Below are 16,142 nucleotides of genomic sequence, written 5' to 3' on the forward strand. Positions count from 1 at the left end.
CAGTATGCAGCGACTGCAGGAGGTTTCCCAATTATATCATTAAGGTGAAGCAGAACAAAGTGGGACAGGAGGCCACTTCGGCACTTCTGGGCATAGCGAAGGCGAATGTTTCGTGGGGGTGGGGGCTCGGTTTGCTTTCCACATCAGTGCAGTACCATCCAACTGTGTCGACACAGCTCGAGGGTTCTCTGCGCGGAAGAGGAAAGAGTGTCTTTGGGATAAATAAATGAGAACATGGCTGTCGGCTATTATACCATGTTCTAATTATTCATGTAGCCCCATTAGCCAGGATGGCTGTAAAGAGAGCAGAGTCTAACTCGGTGCCTTTAAAAGTCAAAAGCCAGGCATCTCATTGCGGATCTAGTTTAAATAACGGATTAGACTGACTCCTGCATGCCTTAAAGGCAGGCATGGGCTTGAACTTAAAGCCATGCATCGCACAGAAGCAGACCAACACATGGCCGCTCACACAGCGATGGGAAATCGAAAGTTTCTGGTACGCCTGAGCTTGCAGAAAAGTTGGAGAAGTCGGACAACAGAGCCAGAGAGTCCAGGAGCTTTATGCTGTATTAACCACCAAGGCACAATGCCGCACCATCTGTCTTTTCACACTAAAAGGCACAATTGGAAAACTTCTTGTATATCCTACACGGGGGGAGAAACCTCTCCAGCAACTGTCGGATGTTTGTGGGCTAGTCTGCCTTTGCACTGGGAACAGAAAAATCTTGTTCGGCTAAAAGTTTTTCTTGATAAAAGGAGTAAAAACTCAGAATTTGACACTGAAAGAGGCTATCTGAACTATTTTAACCATAGAAGCTAATGAAATACTTTAATATACGTTGTCCGACTTCTCCAACTTTTCTGCAAGCTCAGGCGGACCAGAAACGTTAGATTTCCCATCGCCGTGTGAGCGGCCATGTGTTGGTCTGCTTCTGTGCGACGCATGGCTTTAAGTGGCCATCTTACAATGCTGTGATTGCAGCCATTCCCCAACTGTCTGTGAACTGTACTCATGGCCATTAATCAGTGGGTTTTGGTCAGTGGTTGTTGATCAATGGTCATGAGAATTTGCATAATTAAGATTAAGGAACTGACCTCCCAGCCCATTGTTCCTTCAGTGGGCTGGTTTTAGTCATTATGCAAATGTACTGCAGGGAAACCTGCAGTCAGCTGAGACTGAAGAAGTCACTTAGATGAGTGACAAAACGTTTCTCCCACAAAACGCTACGTCCAGATGAACAGAATCAACTTTTTGGAGATTTAATATACGTCCCTCACCTAGTACCAAAGTACTAGTTTATTTACTGGGAAAATTATGTAAGTCAGATTTATTTATGCATAAACCACTGGGGAGGGGGGAGGTGTACCCTCTGAGGTACTGTCATCATACCCTTAGCAGGGGGTACTTATTGTGCCCTGTTTTATATATGACAGAGACCAGTTTTAAACAGCTGGTGACAATTTAGTAGAAACAATAAAATCATTACATTTTTAAACTATGCCCCTTCATAAACGTGTGACCTCACCCTAAGTGCCTCAGCACTCTGGTGGATGTTAAACGCCAGAGGAAATGGTAGAAATATTTCAGTTTTACAGTTTGGGACCACATATTTACTTTCTGGCCATCAAAAAAGTACATATAGATACTTTGAGGGCCACTAATTAGCCCTGGGCGTAACATCGATGTGGACTGTACCTGTAGGATGGATAGGGACTTTCACTGTACCCATAATTCTGAGAATGTTTCATAGTTATATAATCAATATAAGGTGTGAAAAATAACAAAGGAAGAACAGTTGAAAGTGTTAAAACATAAAAAATACAGTTTGATAAGAACCTGCCATTACAATTCATATAACATATTAGTGAGTGTGGTGTTATGTTCAAATGATTAGTCAGAGAGTCTATAGGCAATTGCAGCACATCAGCACAAATGATAATGGCAACTGAGCTGTACCTAATGACAATGGTGTGCAATGCACTCCCTGCGTGAGTAATACAGAGCTTCCATACAGCTGATGTAGCAGCCTATCTGGTATCGGGCTATAATGATAATAATGCATTAAGCTTGCGGTGTGCTGACAGACGTGGCATTTTAAGAATTATCCATGGAGACAAATGCATAGAAATTTGCTCTGTAAACCCGGCCGCTTCTCCGCTGAGTAATGGTTTTCAAATGATGCGGTGCGCAATTGCATTTAGAGGAGAAAACTGATGAGCTTCCATTGACACCCATGCATGTTGCTGAAGAAAAAATGTGGGGCGTGTGTAAATGTCTTATAATGTGCAGTTATGTGAATGGCAGTGTGTCTGCACCTCTGTTTATTGAGTGTGTTAATCTGCTGTATACATGGGGACTGACATGTTCAATACAATGAGAGTGAATAACTCATAACTCCACATACTGTGTACAATATTCAACATTATTTATGTTATAATTGGCCTTGGTGCAGGCCATGACTTCAAAAGCAAACAGTGTCTGAAACTGAGTGCTACCGAGCTACTTGTACACACTCTGACCTCCGTTTATATTTCGGGCATGTTTAGCAAGAGGGATTTTCATGATTTTGTAATGTTCCAATAGAGACTAAAGCTCTTAAACAATTGACTAGTTTCTGTGACTATATATATATTTATTTTCCTTGTTGGCTCCAAGTGCTTGCTGATATGCAATGACAAAAGAGCTACAAGAAAATGAGGGCAATCTACTTATTGTAGAAGCTGTTTGTCAACCACCATTAAAAAACATATTTAAAGTTAATAGAGGCCAGAACAATCTATCTATCTAGATAGATAGAGAGCTAGATAGATAGGTGTCCAGCTAGCTAGCTATTGCAGTTAGCTGTTACCTTAAAGTACCCTGATCCTGATGTTTTTGTGTTTGTGTGCGCGTGTGTGTGTGTGTGTGTGTGTGTGTGTGTGTGTGTGTGTGTGTGTGTGTGTGTGTGTGTGTGCGTGCGTGTATAATGTGGAAACCTGCTCATGGTTAAGCACTGCTGGTAACGACAACCGTTCAGTTACAATCACACGATTAAAAGCAGGCCTACTGCTGCTTCTTTTCTACTGTGATGGGCTCTGATGCCATTTTTAGATTCAACAACACACTCGCACATTTACATTTTTTCCCATTTGAACCTAAATGTACGTGTCCATACATTTCCATCACTTCACACTTACAGAGATGAACCAGTCACGCAACCCTTTACTTATTAAGCTCTGAGGTCAAAGGTTAGCATCATGTTAGATCTTACAACCTGCTTCACACCCGCAGTGTGTGTGTGTACGTGTGAATGTGTCCTCTTTTGGAAACGTATATATGTCACCGGGGGCTGCATACAGATAATCTGCCCTCCGTGCAGCGTTACTCCCCCTGTGGGTGTCCTTGCTATCAGATGAAGTGCTCTCATCCGTGATGGAGTCTCTGTTTAAGACCTGCAGCTGCAGTGACTTCTGAGAATGAGCACAGAATTATTTTAATGTACTGGTCGAAAGGTCACTCTGTGACCTGCTAACAGGAACATGATAATTTCTCTGTCGTAGGGGTGCTTTCACTACGCTTTCTTTCCTCATTTTTAAAGCTTAGACTACACTGGTGTTTATCCATATCTGCTAGTGGTTTAGCGCATAGCGATCACCCTTTTGGAGGTCTCTGTTGGCCTACTTTTCCTTCCTTTCTGGCTCCAACTTACCAGTAAATTACTGCCAAAAACAAGTTCACAACAAGGACGCTTTTTCATAATGAATGATTTCCCTGAAAAGAGATTTGGTCTGTGACTCTCAGCATTAGCAAAAGGGAAAAAAATAAAGGAATAAAAGTGTTTAAATAGGCTTACTGCTGGTATGAACTATCTCTATGAGGAATCGTACCTCTCATTGTCCACTGGATGTCAGTATTCTCCTGCAGGCTGAGTCGCATATCAATTTTTCTACATTCAAAGCTTTATTGTGTAATATTGGCCTTGCTGCTGTTGTCTGGTCTAATATTCAATAAATGATGAAGGACAGATAACTATGAGGTTCACTTCAGAATCCTGAGAAACCTTGAGCCTCTGCACGGCTACACGTTGCTTCTGAATGTGAAGGTTTTTTGATAATTTGTTCTTAGTCACGACTCGTTATACAGGGAATCCATCATACCTCATCGTGTAAAGCAAGGTGCCGTCATCCTTGAGCCTCAGCAGCTTGTTGGGCGTGGTCATGTTGTGAGCTATAGACTTCTTGCCGTTAAGAAAGAAAGTATCTGGGGTCCAGATGTTGCTGGCCAGCAGGTTGTTTAATGGCAGCATCTCCATGGGCCCTTTGAAGCACAGGCGCTCATCCTTCCAGCTCTGACGGAAGAACACGTCTATGGTGTACTCCTAAGGCGAACAGCAAAGGGGAAAAAGATCCTGGTTGGGTTTTAAGTGAAGAAGCGCCCAAACGAAACATGTAGAAAATATAAAATCAACCTTCTTAACCTCAAAACATCCACCAGCTACTAAACCGCTTGTCTTGGGTTAGGTTAGTATCATGCATGTTTGACACTGCATGTGAAATCCGCCTGTTTGGTATGTGACTCAAACAAAACCCAACCCTAAACCTAGACTGGTCACGAGTGACCTGGTGGATGTCAACCTCCTGAGATTAACGTCATCGTCGCCGATGACCTCAAACCTAGCTTGGAAGTCTAACCCTGGATTTTGTAGAGAAGCAAAAAGTCCTGTTTTGGAAATTTTTTAAAAAATTGTTTCAGATGCATGTCTGTTAAAATGGTTACATTCTTTATCCCCTGATTACAAACCTGTGGGGAACAATTTTAAAAAGAAACATCACAGTGTTAACAGGTGCAGTTAGCATTATTAAATGGGATTAAAAAGGAAAAAAATATGAGAAGATTTAGCCGTGCGCTGTGCTGTGAGTAATCACGTGCAACTGGCTTGTGTACTAGTGTGTCAGCTCAATGATAACTTTATCACTGAGGATGCTAAAGGGAACAGATCTTCCTCTGGCTGTGTGTTTTTAACCTCTCAAAGCAAAGTGTATCATATTTAACACACCCATTTTGTCAGTTTTTCAGATTCTACGTCATCAGTGTGATTTTTTTTCCGCCAGTACAAAACCTAAATAAACTGAATAAAGATTTTTTTTTCTCACGTTCAAAATGTGACATAAAGGACAAGCTAAAGGGAAAACAGATCCTCCTGCATGTCCTCATAAATCGATGAAGACTTTTCAGCGATTGTGATTAAACACGGCGGCGTTTAAATCCATCTTGAGTTTGCTCATGTGTGAAATATCAACTCGCTTTGAGCTCGGAAAAACAAATGAGCAAGACACTAAAACAACACGCCAGCCCGCTGAATAATAACGGCGTTGTCGGGCTCACATATAAGCTTTTATGGACTGTAGAAACATTCAGGTCTCCTGCCACAATTAATCAATCAATCATGCTCCTCTGACAAAGTAGCAAGTCTGATCACTGCTGTGTCAAAAGCGTGCCAGGGATGGAGCAGGGTGTGACGGGAGATTTAATGAAAGGGGAGATTTAATGCTCTCTACTATCCAGGTAGAACCTTATAGTTCGTAGGATTAATAAAGAGATGATTCATTTCAGACAAGTTGGAATAAGTCTATGTCTACAAGAGTGCCAAAAGGAAATAAAAGAATACATCATTAAAGAGCCTAAAACTTGGTATAGTTATAGCTGAGAATTGTAAAGAAAGCATACTTAATCACTAACATTAGAAATGCAATAGGAATTTCTAACTAATAAGAAAGGACGTCCCCATCCTGTACATGGTACGGCTAATATCATCCATCTATCAGCTAGTTACACTGATTCTTATACATGTCTTTGGCATTATTTCTAAATGCCGATCTACCAATAAATCACAAGCATAAATAGATTAATTACTTGTAAATTACTTCTAAATATGATTTTGAACAGTGGTTAAAACTACACCTTTACACAGCCACTAAAAGAGGAATGTGCACAACCTTAACCTTCACATTAATATTAATAATGGGGACTTTTAATAGTAAACATAGAAAGAAATGAAACATAGAAATGACTACAAAGGTAAGGCAGTACTTTATCTCAAAAGAACAGCCACACCGTTCTGTTCTGTTCACTGCGACTCGTGCCCTTTTATGCTGATCATGGTTCTTTGCTTGTAAATGTCTCAAAAGATTCTCCAATCTGTGCGCTGTGACGTCTTTCACCCATATTAATGGTGCAGAATATTAAAGGCACGGCACATACAAAACTAACATCCCAGTTCTTAAAAGTGAAACCCACTGGTGACCATTAAAATGTTCGTCTGACGTGCTTTTGAACGTGCAAGCTTTCCATTCGATTTGCATGCATAAAAGTGAGGTCCATTCACGCCTCGATCACACAGTTTCTATATTTAAATACACAGAAAAAAATTGTAGTCTTTATTCGGAGTAAATAGTTTAATGACCGTTTCATCAAAACCGAAGCAGCTGTGTTTGAGGAGTTCGGGAACAAACATCATGCTATCTGTAGAAGCGATTCATTAAGTACAATTGGAAATAAATATTTAAATTAATAATTAAATATATGCTTAATGCATCATTTAAAGAAAACCCATTTAATTATTTCATGGTTGCTGTGCTGTGGTGCTACATGAAGTCATTTAAACCGTCACTGCAGCTTGTCAGCAGACCCTATCATCTGATTGGTTGCCCTGCACAGCCAGTCAAGACAGATCAATCGCAGATAATGGCTGATGCAGTGGACTCGGAACAGCTAGGTATCCCAGAATGCATTTCGAATGAAAACAAAAGCAGCAGATGTTACAGTCTGCTGACAAGCTGCAGTAACAGTTTCAATTATTTGGTGACGCACTGCAGCACTACAGCCATGAAATAATTAAATATGTTTTTCTTTTTCCTAAATAAAGTGAATCAATATTTTGATTATTTATGTATTCAATAAATTATTTATGCAGTTAATAAATTATTGATTGATTGATTTCCCATTTGAATGAGTTAACGACACATTTCATTCATTATTTAATGATGTAGTTATTCACTTTATTTTGGCACTCTTTGTGCTCCATACAGGCCAGTCACACTGCATTAAAAGTTTAAATCACCCACATTAATTTTGCCTCGTGTCCAAGTAGCCAAAAGGAGCCAATCTTCAAAGACACAACTAGGACATGAGCTCACTTCCAGAGAACAGCAGGAGCCAGAAAGCGGTAGTCGTCTCATAAAATGTAAATTTATGTTTACATCTAAAAATACCGACAGTTGTCTGGATGGGCTTTGGAGACGCTTGTATGTGTGTTTGTCCACCTTAGCCAATCTCTCTCTGTGCTGTTTGCTGTGGATGAACTCACCATCTCCGTGTCAGACACGGGGCCAAAGCTGGTGACAAAAATGTTTGTCTTGATCTCTGTGACATTCTCTGTTGAGAGAGAACAGATGGAAACAGGGTTTGGAGGTTAAAGAGAGACACTGAAGAGGCAGCTCTTTACTAAAACGGACACAAGTGAACAACCCATCAGGAAGGACGTCATAATTAATGAGCTGCTCATTATTATTTCTTCATTTCTTCACTTTCTAGCATTTATTAACTACTCAAACAAGACAGGAAGTCTATGGCATCACTGCTGATAACAATCTTTACAACAGCAAATTATCCATTAGTTAATATGATTTTCTTTTTCTGCTTGTTTATGACACGTGACTTTTTGGTTATTATTTATTTCTTATTGGCAGTTATTATATTATTTGCCAATAGGTTGATGCCTACCATTACCAGATGATATATTTCCCAGATTTGGCACACCCAAGTGAAAATCTTATAATAAATGCGTGTAATTTGATTGTACAGAATGTGGCTAAAGTGCAGCCTAACCCTAAACCTATATAGGTGGACTTTATGAGGTTAATCAATTACCGATGAAATCAGTTCTTCCTATTGTTGTGTAATTCAGCATATATACTATTTTGTCCAACCACTGTCCAGTTTCTATATTATAACGGACATGAAATTCACTTAGATGCCTTGATTACAAAAATGATTTTCTATGGATACACAAATCACTAGTTTTACATCTTAAAGGTATAACATTGTGAAGCAAATAATGCTTGGGTTTAATGTTAATGTATGCAAAAGGTTAGGATCAATTCAATCAATATTCAACAATAGTGTCAGCATTTGAACCCACCTCCCTATCCCCCTCTCAATGGCTTCAGTGTGGTCACTCAACACGAACCACACAAAGCAACCTGGATTCATGATTACTCTGTCAGCGGATTCCTTCTAAAGATGTTGAGGAAAAACAGGCAACTTGTTTCTTTTATTTGTTCCAAAATCACAAAACTCTCTGAATACCAATGTGGACCAGGGGAAGCTGGGCTTGGTCACTCTGTGCAGAGTAGCTTGTTGAATGAAAGCCTGAATATATATTTATAGGCCCTCTTGTCAAAGGTAGCAACCGTTACCAGGATGTGAGAGAGGAGGGGCTTTTGCAATGACACATCAGGCATGTGGCATGAAAACAAAAAATACAAAAAAGCCCTTCTTTCCTTCTCACGTGGAACGAGTAGTGTATATACGTGACCAACAAGCCCAACCAGACCTGTGTCAGGAGCTTGCAGAAATTCAACGGGAAACAGCACGACTGCAGAAAGGAAAAATCAAAAGCTTTCATTTGAAGCATCTCCATCTCTGAATGGCAATTTGTTGCCTCTCAAGGTTATCTCCTGTTGCCAGGGTGAGAAGTGAATAAAAACACCTCAGCACACAGAATCGAGGCTGTGTTGAGGATGGCTTGATTGATTTGCTTGAAAAAGAGACAGCCATATGCATTTGCGGGGAACAAAGGAAACAAAAGCACCTGACAACTACATGCGTGCACCTTCACCTCGGCTGACACGGGAGCAAATTCCACATCTGCTTGCACAGTTTCAACCCCCGTGTACCTGCCAGTCTCCCAGCGTTCTCCAATGAATCAGAGCATGAAATCACAGCAGGAAACCAGGCTTCCCCTGGCCAAAGTAGGGTTAGAAGGTTAGCACAGTGGGAGGTCCAAATGTGGCACTATCGTACTAAGACTACTAAATGTTCCTTTCAAAAAGAAACAAAAAGAAAAACACAAAATAGCTGGAAGCAAACCTCCGAGCCCTGGCCGAAGCCTGTTGTCATAACCGTCCAGGAGCCCGTCCAGGATTCTGGTGAAGACTGTGCTGTTGTCGTTGGTGCCCACCTCCTTCTCAGCTTCTGAGGATGACTGGCAGAGACTGAGAGAGGAAGGAAACAAAAGGAAGCAGACCTCAGAAACACAACACAACACAATTGTTGTGATTAATTGGCTTGCCGCATTAACGGCAGGCTTGTTGCGATTAATTATTGAACACAAGCGCTGCCTCAAATCTACCAGTAGAGGTAATTAAGGGTTTGACATGTGATCCAAATACAAACAAATGAGTTCTTCCTTTGAATACAGCGGGGGAGCGAGGCAGCATAGAGGATCTTTTTACAAAGAACGGCAAGCGGCGAAGGGAGGGAAACGCACAAAAGGTCATAAACGGGGTTTGATCGACTTGGATGAGAGTGGACTGCTGACAGATCTCCCTGCTTAAGCAGCATTAGAGCACAGAACAGCTCGGATATGCAATCAGTCAAAGGGAGCGGGATCTGAAAATTCAAAGGTGCTTTGAGTCACCTGCAAATAGAGGCGTAAAAATCTGTCACAATGCTTTTGACCGCAAAGCAAAACTGAACTTAGCCTTTTAAAAAAGTTCAAAACCTTCCAAAATGTACACAATATCGAGAAAATGTGAAGTAACAACTGCTATAATGTTGTGTTCAAAATGTGTATTTCGTTATAGAGATAAAAAGTTGTACTTGGGTTTAATACCAACTTCTACCATACGATAGTGTAGTGAGTCACTTAGCATCAGATTCTGTTATGATTCTGAATTCAATAATTGTTTACTTGGTAAATACAGGGTCAGTATTGCCAAAGTCGATACCAATAGCGATACTTTTAGCATATAAAAGCAGCTTATGTAGGGGATACTAGTAAATCTTGATTTATGAGATAGATAATCAATTTGTAAATTCTAACACATTTTAATGACCACTAGAGCAGTGTGATTTTTACTTTCCAAAATAAAGAGTTTACACAGAAAACCACACTTTTCAGCTTTTCATGTATTTTAAAACCGGGTTTTTTGGAGACCTGGAACATAAAAGCGCCTGTCCCTGATGCACTTCAGTCAACTTCTGTTCTATAGATCATAAAAAATAGACATGACAGTCAAGTCGCAATAAGAGGTGGTTGAGGTATATTTTTCCATTTCCAAAAAGTGATTAATTTGACACAATTAAGTGGGTTAGATACTGAACTTAGAGAACAGAAGCAAAGTATCGATCCTATCCCACTACTATGATCAGATACCAATACATGCGTTGGTATCATTCTATCGGTCTGCACACCTATAAAAAGCAGATTGGTATTTACAAATGGCACAATCGGAAACATCTCAGCATGCTCGCAGGTGTTGAGTAATTAGAAAAAGTACCTTTAGTGTCATAAATCCATTTACTTTTTTTGGGGGGAAAAGCTTTATATAACTGTTAAACTTTATTATTATTATTATTTTTATTTTTAAATCTCTTTACCTGTTTTGACATCTGCAAAGAAGCAGGAGGGAAACGAGGAGCCTTGCCTTGACGGATATCCGGCTCACTTTACTGTTGAGAGCTACCACACACACACCCAGAAGGAGACAAAGAACAGAATAAAAAGGGCATCACAGAATCAATAAATAACACAGAAACAACACTGAGGTCAAGGATTCCCCGTAAGGCCAGACACGGGAAAAGTCTTCACCTCACTGCATACAGAGAGCATTACAGCAAACACTAAATCAAGCAGCGGGACAATCTCTGTTTCAATTGGCGTGGGGTGAGGGGGGGTGCAAGGTGCAACTATTTAATATTAAACAAAAATAACTAATTAATTCTTTGGTAAAAATTCCAATAAGGAAAGAAAGAAAAAAACAACTCGGCATGCTCAAAAACACCACATAGGCTGGTAAATAAAAGAGGCTCATAGAGAGGCATGTTTCCTGCAGTATCAGTCCCATTGTGTAAAAGCTTTCACTGCGTTCCAATCCAGCCTATTACAATAAACGGGCCACCCCCTATCCTCCCATCCCTCTTCTCCACCTTTCCCCACTCTCTCCATCACCGAAAAAACCCATGAAACTCACACTTATTTGTCTGATCAGAAGGAAAAAACGGAGAGGTAACGGGAGGAAAAATAGGGGCTAACCTGCACGCGGATCCATGACCAGCAAGGTTTAGTTTTTGTTGCTTTCTTTCCAAACAGCGACAGGAGGCTTTGGGGTCTCCAGTCAGCGAAACTGGAAGATCGCGGGTCCAATCACTAAATTCCCGTGCTGGTCGGCTCTCTCTCCCCTCCTCCTTCTCTTTAGCTTCTTTCTGCTCTCTCTCTCTCTCTGTGTGTGTGTGTGTCTCTCTCTCTCTGTCTCTCTCTCTCTCCTTCAATCAGCGCTTCCCCATCAGCAGCTGTTGTAGTAGTCTGTCTGCTCTGCTCCTCCTATAGGCTTGACCGCCTCGCTTATTCTTTAGTGCTTGCTGCGCCGCGTTTCCCGCATCGCCTCCAGAGGTGTTGCAGCAGCAGCATCACACGGAGTGCCTCCTCGCTGGTGTCCACCGACCTCGGAGGAGACCGGATTCGCTCCACATTTTTCTTGTCTCTGTGCCCTTTCCTGTACCGCCTACTGCCGGTGCGAGAGAATGAAGTGCCGCAACAGAGGCTAATAATTACCAAATAGGTGCTCCCCATTGGTGGGCTGGAAGGAGGATGCGCAGAATTCGACATCATCCATTAATGAGAATGTGAAAGAAGCATGCAATATATGGGAGCTCAAACTACTTCCACGGACTTTTGCACCTGAAACGTCACACAGTAGCACACTACTGAAATCATTTAACCAGGATTTTAATTTGGCCTCTTTAGCTTTTGCTATTTCTTATGAAGAAGTGCCTGATTTCAGTAGTTCAGTCATTCTTTCTAAATAGCCTATTTGTTTGAATTACTATATGTAGCCATTAGCTAACAGCTGATCCTTGTAGGCTAGCTAATAGTAACAATTTTTATACATATTTGTAGACTGCAATTTGGACTCTTAGCCTGTTTTATTATGCTAGTTGTGTGTTATCAATACTTACAAATATTTCACTAAAACAGCTTAATTAATAACTTACTATTGCAGAGATTGTTTTTGTGATTTTTATGATCTGTATTTAAAAAGAATTTGTTTGTTGGTTGGATTTGTGCTACCTCCACTGTCCACTCTTTCAATCCTTTCATTTCATCCACCTAGATGACTATTTAACAGTTTAAGTTGTGCCATATAGTTAGTTCACTTGCTATCCCAACATATTTGTATTTATAGTTGCTGTAGCTATTCTGTTTATTATTGATAAAGTTCTACTGGGTTTTGAAATAAAGTCAGGTTCTGAAACATCAATAATTGGTTTATTAAGTTGGCCGGACAAGTAAAACAACATGATAAATGTGTATAATTACAGAAAGAGCTTTCATTGCTCATACTGTAATTGTAAACTGTACAACTTTCATTAGTTCACAGAAAATTTCTTTTTTTAATCAATTCTTTTTTTAAAAAGATTATTCACTGTAAAGAAAGAAAAAAATGAGGATATTTTCTGTCTTTTAATTGTTTGGTAAAGGCAGCGTGGTGTGCATGTGGGACATATTTATCAATGGAAAAAGCTGTAAAACTTATGAAAGCACAGTTAAAAGTTACAAATATAGACACTTCTTCACATTTGAGCTGTCCAGTTGACCGGACTGGAGTCTTTGCCCGGCCGATTCTGGCCCTCTGGCCTTATGTTTGACACTGTTTCCACTGTTCACCCATTCCAAGTCATAAAATGTGTCATTATTCGTGACAGTAACTATGAGTAACGAAGTGAAATGACTTGTGTGTCCATATGTGTGAAGAGTCTGCGACCCGTATGACAACACAGACTGGGGGCAAATCACTGTGAGAGAAACAGCATTCGGTCGGCTTGTTTAACCCTGAGCCACTAAAACAAGCGCTCGCAAGAAACACGTCAGAGTAGTTATCATCCTGACGATTGCCATAAGAGGGTAGCCGAGTTCCATGTTTCGTAGACGATAATTAGCTGGTAAACTTAACCTCCCTCTACTTTCTTGAATCCGTCTGGAGGTGCAGTCTGCGGACGGGAGCTGCAGCCAAAATACCCTCGGGAGCGTGATTTCAGCACCGCGCCTGGTGCGAACAAGCTCGCTGAGTGTTGACCGTTTGGACGAGAGTGAATGAAAGTGATGGCGAAAAAGCCCCCCCCTCCTTCCCCCCCAAACTCACCACCACCTCTCTCTGTGGTAGGAAGATAAGGGTTGGGGGAGGTGTTGTGAGATGCTTTTTTATCCTGGAGGGGGCTCCAGGGGGAAATCGACTGGCTTTCAATATTTTGCCCTGCAGGCATCCCACTGTTTCAGACCTCTGCGTTACTGCAGGCAAGACTGGGTGGAATACGAGGCTATGCAGAGCACAGTCACACAACACATCAGACAGACTCCAACACGCATAAGAGACCAGTGATATTAATAATAATAAACTTATAACCACAATTAAATTCGGGGAAACATTAAGCTGCAAACGGGAGGAAAGAAGTTCATTTTCAGTGTCTTCATGTTATTTTCTAATTAATGATGTCATCAACTTTCTTCTTTCAGGAATGCTGTTAACGGAAACAAGAAGCTGATCGCCATCTATGACACCCGGTATGAACTATCACAGCACGCGCATTCCTCATCCAGGCTCCTCCACTGGGTCTTGTGCAAGCGCGTCCGCGCGTGCACGCGGTCCTAATTAGCCTGTTCACAAATTTTTGACCCCGACTCTCTAAATAATTTATGGTGCAGTCCACACATTTTAAATCAGACACAAAATGGCCATCAACAGATAACAGGCCAATAAATCATAAGCATCGATTAATGGGTTGATAAATGCTGCCTGTCTCCACTCCATATTGTTCAGGTCCCGCCATTTTTACAGGAAACCCAAGGGAAGGGGATTGGTGAAGATGGTGTGGGGTGCACTGTAAAAAAATGAGAATTTTAATAAGAGAGTTTGGCTTAGTGCTTTGTAATGTGGGTGTTTTTGAGAGTGGGAGAAGGGGTGGGGCAACGGCTTAATTAGTGTTCTAAAAATCATGTCCACTGATAACTGAGGTAATCGAGGAAGTGAAGATAAGTAATCAGTGTATTTTCAGTTCAATGTCTTTCAAATAGCCCAAATCACAACAAAAGTCACCTCAGTGTCCTTTATATTGTAAAGTAAAGACCCTATGTAATAGAGAGAAACCCCAACAATCAAACGGCCCTCTTTGAGCAAGCACTTGGGGACAGTGGGAAGAAAAACTCCTTTCAAACAGGAAGACCCTGTTAAAAAGGCAGATCCATTTAAAGTAGGCACAGCCATGCCAAAATGGAATCTCCCACATTCTGTAGCAGAATCAACCATCATTTTTTTTAATCATTACTCAATGACTCTGAGTAAGTGCGACTGCCATATGGTTACAAGTCAGCCACCTTATTTATTGCTGAATGCATACATAAACATGTAAACATAAAGTTGAATTATAACTTGCTGAACTGCCCCCCCGGCCCCCAGTTGATGTTTATTTGTTAAATTTAAATATATCTTTACCGTCCTCAAAAAACAAACAAACAAAAATACAAACAAAAAAAGAAACCGCAACTGCGCCTCTGCTGATAAATTCTAGGGCCAAAAACAGACACGAGGTTTATTAGCAGAAATAAGTGGATTTTAACAAAAGTCTGGTTTAAAATGCATTCCCTAAAAAAGAAAAAGAGTTTAACAGCTCACCAAATATATAAAATGAAAAGCTTGAATTCGCAGATTCTACCTCAGCATTTTTTTTACAGTGTTTTAAGTGTTGGGGCTTCGCTTCTAATTTGAACAAGCCGAGTGCCTTCACCACCAGCGCCGCCACCAGCAGCAGCAGCAGCATCGCCCCCCTGTATGTTCTCTCCTCATCAATATGCGCTTCAGCTCCTGAATGTAAGAGCCTCTCGCACAGTCAGAGACGGCAAAAAGGAAAGCGGAGCCAATATTTATGACAGGGAGGCGATGTCAGCCCATATTTCACATCTGACTCCATCCACAGCGAGCTGCTGACTTTTCCGCGGCTCAGTCTACTTTCTTGCTTTTTTGGGGGGGCAATCGATGGATTTACTCTGGATTTGAAGAGTGTCCGTCTCGGCTGTTGATTGCAGGGGGGTGAGCTCTCTGCTGTTGCTGCCTTCGTGCTTTACAATTACAAAAAGGAAAAGGGGGGATGTTTGCTTTGCACAAGCTTCGTCAATTTCGCGTCTTGTCCGCACTGGTTATCGGTTCGATTGTGTGTTGCGCAAAAAGGTGAGTGATCTTCTCATTATTTTCTTCTTCTTTCTTTTCTGAGAAGTCAAGGTTATTGCCTGGGCTGATTGATGCGGGAGTCAAGGTGATGTTTTCTTTTCTTTGCTTCTGCTGTCATTTCAGCGTCAATGAACCGGGCAACATGTCTTTTGTGAAGGAGACGGTGGATAAACTACTTAAAGGATACGACATCCGACTGAGGCCGGACTTTGGAGGTATGCTCCGCATTTATCCCCCAGCTTTATTTTTGGCGCCATTTACAGTGTTGTGGTCAGACGTAGAGGTGGAGGTCTGTAATCATGACATAATTACTCTGTTCTAGGGCCCCCTGTCGCTGTTGGCATGAGCATAGACGTGGCCAGCATAGACATGGTGTCAGAAGTCAACATGGTGAGTGGAGTCACACTTCATGAACCCTTAATCCACAGCAGTCCTGCCTGTGCCTCAGTGCCAGGGGCATATACAGAAGGGGGTCATGGGGTGGTACCTGTACCCCCCAAATGTTCCTGCCTCCCAACAAAGCTGCTGAGCGAGACTACTGCTGTGTTGCATGTAATATAGTGCATTTTACCAAGTACTTTACTGTAAAACTTAACAGTTTTAATGTACTTTAAGTATTTCTCTTATGCTGCTTTGTTGTCCACTATATTTTGGATTCA

General features: G+C 41.3%; 2 protein-coding genes across 4 annotated transcripts in view; one reads left to right on the forward strand and one right to left on the reverse strand.

Annotated features, from left to right (window-relative positions):
• The window catches only part of LOC102783699 (gamma-aminobutyric acid receptor subunit alpha-5-like), a 43,689-nt gene extending 31,917 nt beyond the window's left edge, over positions 1–11,772 (reverse strand). Inside the window, exons 1-5 of the mRNA XM_035909893.2 lie at positions 11,298–11,772; positions 10,643–10,724; positions 9,131–9,255; positions 7,347–7,414; positions 4,138–4,358 (exon numbers count right to left, since the gene is read on the reverse strand). Coding sequence (XP_035765786.2) covers positions 4,138–4,358; positions 7,347–7,414; positions 9,131–9,255; positions 10,643–10,724; positions 11,298–11,313 — 512 coding nt within the window. The 5' untranslated portion in view covers positions 11,314–11,772. The remainder of the gene's footprint in view (positions 1–4,137; positions 4,359–7,346; positions 7,415–9,130; positions 9,256–10,642; positions 10,725–11,297) is intronic.
• Positions 1–16,142, forward strand: part of LOC102783988 (gamma-aminobutyric acid receptor subunit beta-3-like) — an 89,034-nt gene that overhangs the window by 18,686 nt on the left and 54,206 nt on the right. For 2 of the 3 annotated variants that reach the window (XM_006795695.3, XM_035909892.2), the window contains exons 2-4: positions 13,776–13,823; positions 15,607–15,698; positions 15,806–15,873. In XM_006795695.3, the coding sequence (XP_006795758.2) occupies positions 13,776–13,823; positions 15,607–15,698; positions 15,806–15,873 (208 nt within the window). Of the gene's footprint in view, positions 1–13,775; positions 13,824–15,051; positions 15,484–15,606; positions 15,699–15,805; positions 15,874–16,142 lie in introns of those variants that run through there. The other variant, XM_006795694.2, reaches the window with a different exon arrangement.

The sequence above is a fragment of the Neolamprologus brichardi genome, chromosome 23, assembly GCF_056152115.1.
Source record: "Neolamprologus brichardi isolate AB-2024 chromosome 23, ASM5615211v1, whole genome shotgun sequence".
Classification (NCBI taxonomy): domain Eukaryota; kingdom Metazoa; phylum Chordata; class Actinopteri; order Cichliformes; family Cichlidae; genus Neolamprologus; species Neolamprologus brichardi.